Source organism: Dipodomys ordii, unplaced genomic scaffold (assembly GCF_000151885.1).
Source record: "Dipodomys ordii isolate 6190 unplaced genomic scaffold, Dord_2.0 Scaffold24, whole genome shotgun sequence".
Lineage (NCBI taxonomy): Eukaryota > Metazoa > Chordata > Mammalia > Rodentia > Heteromyidae > Dipodomys > Dipodomys ordii.
In genome coordinates this window covers 11,093,587-11,098,152 of record NW_012267240.1, presented here as the reverse complement: position 1 = coordinate 11,098,152, position 4,566 = coordinate 11,093,587, and the positions used below count along the sequence as shown (strand labels likewise).

The 4,566-nt window shown below is 42.6% G+C and overlaps 1 protein-coding gene across 1 annotated transcript in view; it reads right to left on the bottom strand.

Annotated features, from left to right (window-relative positions):
* Positions 1–1,175: 1,175 nt before the first annotated feature.
* The window catches only part of Skida1 (SKI/DACH domain containing 1), a 4,424-nt gene continuing 1,033 nt past the window's right edge, over positions 1,176–4,566 (bottom strand). Inside the window, exon 2 of the mRNA XM_013014650.1 lies at positions 1,176–4,566. This exon is cut by the window's right edge and continues 19 nt beyond it. Within this exon, the coding sequence (XP_012870104.1) occupies positions 2,740–4,566 (1,827 nt within the window). The 3' untranslated portion in view covers positions 1,176–2,739.

Below are 4,566 nucleotides of genomic sequence, written 5' to 3'. Positions count from 1 at the left end.
ATTTGGTATACTTTCCTGACAGAAGCCCCAACTCAGGTTTTGCTGTAGTTGGCTGGCTTCTGGTAGTACTGTGGGATGAAATTTGTGTTGACTATTGAATTTTTTTCCTTTTGATGCCATCACTCTGGAATGCCTCGGCCTCCATACTGCTCATTCTCCAGGTCCTATAAACTGAAACTATTGATTCTCTGAGGGCTGGAGACCAAGTGTCAAAGCTGAAGGCCGATATTTTATGTCAGACATTCCATAGGGTATATTTGTTTTAATTTGTACTTATTCCAAATTACAACCCCACCCCACCCCCAATATCTGTAGTCTTCAAATATATTCTCAATTTATAGTTCAGGGACAATGAGTTCATCACTAACAAGGAAAGCACTGGTCTAAATATAGTAGTCCTCGTACTCTGAACTTTTATGACTTATCAGTGATTAGAGTAGAAATTACTGATGCCTACTATGTGTGTCACACTTTTTTATAGATTGGTTTTCCAGGACAACTCACTATACCTAAATTGTGTATTGCCTTCAAAAGAGGAAAGATCTCAGACTAAAAAGCCAGTCATTTAGCTTTCTGAGATTTTAAACTGAAACATGGACTGGTCTTTGGAATTGTATACAAGCATGAATTCAAGGATGACATCCCCCAAATTTTTGCTTTGACCATATCTACCATTCCAATATAAAATGATCCAGTGACCCTACATCTGGCAACATTCAAGAAGGAAAGGAAGGGAGGCAGTTCAAAACATCTGTTTACTCCATCCAAGTATATCTGGATGCAGGTATACTGGGCCTCTGTCCTTTAAAACAAGAGGAAAACCACAGAGCATATACAGCAATTAGAGCTGAGACCATCCAGATCTTTCTGCAGCATTTATAGACAAAAGGAAATTTTCAAAGGCTGCAGGAATTAAAAGGTTAAGAGGGAATATAGGCTGAATTTCCATGAGAAATAGTGACTTAATCACATCTCAGTGGTGCCTTGTTTTGCTTTGTGATTTATGATCTATAGATGCAACTTCTTAGATTCAAGATGGCAAAGATCTGAGATATATAATTGGTGGCCCCAAAATTGTTAAGATTCAACTTTCAATTAAAACAACAACAAGAACAACTTATCTCTGTCTGCTTCACTTTCATAAATCTGAACCTTGTAGAACTTGATTTGTAACAAAGTTTATAAAGTTTTCTTGTTATCTGGGGGCAAAAAAAAAATGTACCAGGGACATGGATAGAACCTGACTGGCTCTAGTTGCAAAGTATTGCAACCAAACACTAGACCCAATAAATGCATGTCTTTTAGGCAAAACCATTACAAGTGAAAATGTCAACAAAACCATTCATTCCTGTTAACCGTCCTTGAATCTGGAATAAGTAGAAATGTATAGAACCAGGAATTTTAAACAGTGTTTTTTAATTGAAAATAAAGCTAAAGCATGCTTTTCAACAGTGCAAATTTCCATAATTTTGATTTACTGCTCTCATCATCACAACACAGTATACCAGCATGGCCCTTACCAAGGGCTAGACCCTAGCCATTTGCATGTTGAACTACTTTGATTTTAAGTGCAAATATAGATAGTCACCTCTGATTGTCACTTGCAGTAGAAACTCTCCTGCTCTATGCACAGGATGGTCTGAAAACAGAAGTTTGAGAGAGATGCAGAAAAAAAGAATAAGATAATAGAATCCAAGTGCCTGAGTTCTGGTACCAGAAAAGCCCTGAAATAACTGATTTTTTTGTTGTTGTTGTTTTTTAATTTGGGGTATTACAACTCTAACTCTTCTTTTTCTTACTTGTATTTACGGCTTTGTCATTATGAAGAGTTAGACCATAAAATATCCTGCTATTAAGAGAGATATTTTCATTGTTTTGAAAGTTTGAAGAGTCATGTTCAGATCACAAGATGGACAGGAAACAAAGTAACAGTCATCTTATTTAAAATGTTTGGGTGAGAACACAAAAAGGACTTTTCCAATTGCAAGGAGTGGCTGTAAGAGTAAAAGCACATCCTTAAAAAAATACAATGCCACATTTCTCTTACTTATTATATACGAGGCAGTTTTTTTAAAATCAGCATTCAATCAAGATTCATACCCCATCTTTTCATTCAAAAAAAAGCCAACAAAAATAAAACAAACCCACATAACAACAAAAAGTTAAGTGCAACTACTCTTGGAGAGGGAATGAGAGGAGTAAAAAGAAAAAGACACCCCACAAACAAGAGCTCCTGAAAACTACATTTTGGGCTCACAGAAACTTCTTGCTACCTCACTGTGTAACCATGTAACCTAACAAACTTTCACTGAATTAACAGTTACACTTCCAGGTCTGAAATCTAGTGCATAAACTTAATGGCTCATTGTAATATTTATTATTCAACCTTTTGACATTTATTTGTAGCAGTTGAATTGAGGTACCGGTGCATTATTAGCATTGAAACAGTAAAGTGTTCCAGCTCTACCATAATAACTGAGTTTTACTTGAGTCTTTAGCCTGAAGTAGTCTGTGGTATGTAAACCAACCCTTCTCCCACCCCACCCCCACCCTACTCCAAAAAAAAAAAAAACCGCAATGGAAAAAAAAAAAAAGTAATCCGATTTCTGTCTTCAAAATGCGATAAACCAGGACTCCAAAGGGGGTGTAACACCATTAATGGACTTGTACAAACCATCCTGTGCAGTTTACAACAAAAGGAAGGTAATATGGTTCAAAAAAATATCTTCCAAAACATCTTTATGAATTAAATTTCCTGAATTTGTGACTAGGTGGAAGAGGTATTGCAGAACCGCCCAGCTGCCATTTCCATATAGGATGGGCCTTGTGAGGAGTTTGGGAATCCTTAGTGGTGTTTAAGGAATATGCAGGCCACAAATCCCCATCCTTCCCAATAATGAGTGATGGTGGACAAGGAAAATTTGCCATGAAATTAAATGGCCTTTTCACTGCGGATGCTACATTGCTGGCTACCTTTTTGCGTCTGTTTATAACTGTAAAGTCATCCAGTGTTCCTTCGTGTGTCTCAGTTTTACCTGTAGGACGAGGGCTTCTAGCTGATTTCAAATTTGGTTTGACTGGAGGAGTCTGAAGGACAGGTCGTTTTCCCAGTACTAGTGTCCGGTAATTTTTTCTCACCCTGGCACCAAATTTATATTCCCCATCCTCAGGTTTTGGAGAACCTAAAGTGCATGAAAGGCCCTGACTTTGAGCCAGTGGATTCAAGGAAGGAGTTTCTTTCTCAGGGCATGCAAAACCTTCCTTGGCTGTGGTTAACAAGGCGTCCTCCTCTTTATTTTCAGTCACACTGTAAAATTCACCCTTTGTATCATTGCACTCGCACTTTAGCTTATTTGTGATAAGATCAGGTTCATATTCTTCATTAGCACTACTGTCTTCTACTTTGATTTTAATATTGTGCAGAAATGGCAATGTCTTGTCGCCCGTGTCAGAGCAGGGGGTCTCTGCTTTAGCAGCTGCTGCTGCTGCTACTGCTGCTGTTCCTACTGCTGCCTCCACTTCGGGATCAGGTTGAGAAGAGGGCAAACCCGTAGCAAATGCGGGACAATGAGGGAGTTTGGAATCTTTTTCTGAATTTGCGGCTGCTCGTGAAGAATCCTGACTTAAGAACCTAGCAGCTATTGTGCTGTTATCTGCACAGTGTGTCGTAGGAGTTGCTGGTAGGCATTTCCTAGCCTCTCGGAGTATTCTTTGTTGTGGAAATGCATTGTTTGTCTTTGGGCTAGGTGAAGAGGCCCCCTCTGCCAGGCAGTTAATGGTCAGGTCAGTTCTCTTTACAGTACTGGAAATTTCAGAGTGTGGGAATGTAATCTCAGATACCCTATCGTTCCTTATCTCTGGGAAACAAGTCCCCAGGCTGGCCGGGCAGTACACCGGAGACGCTTTGGGGGTCCAGCTCTGCAGATTCCACTCTTCTGGCGACTCGGCTTTGACACCACTCTGGAGGTCGGGAAGTCTGCCGGCATCCTCGAAAGCAGCGGGTTTGGTTGCAGCGGCGGCGGAGGCCAGATGGTACAAGAAGTTGGCCTGCGCCTGCACGCTGGGAGGCTTGCAGAAACTGGTGCGCCTGAAGCGGATGCTCTGCACTGACACTTGGCTGGAGCCGGAGCTCGAGTCTGACTCGGTGGACGAGTCCTCCTCCTCCTCCTCCTCCTCCTCTTCCTCCTCCTCCTCTGAGCTGACTTCACTGGAATCAGAGGCTCCGCTGCCCCCCTCTTCCTCCTCCTCTTCCTCCTCCTCTTCCTCCTCCTCTCCTTCCTCCTCCTCCTCTTCCTCCGAGGACACAGAGTTGCTGGAGCTGGAGACACTGGAGCCAAAATCCGAGTCGTTGGCTGCGTGGTCCGAGTAGGAGCTGGACTCGGAGTCGCTGCTGCAGCTCTCGGGAAAGCTGCCCAGAGGGGGCTGCGGCCGGTGGTGGTGAGGGGGGTGGTGATGCGGCGGCGGCTGGGCCCGGTGATGGTGGTGGTGGTGATGGTGGTGGTGGTGGTGGTGGTGGTGGTGGGGAGGCGGGCAGAAGCCGTTCACCAGATGGAACCTCTCCAGGCA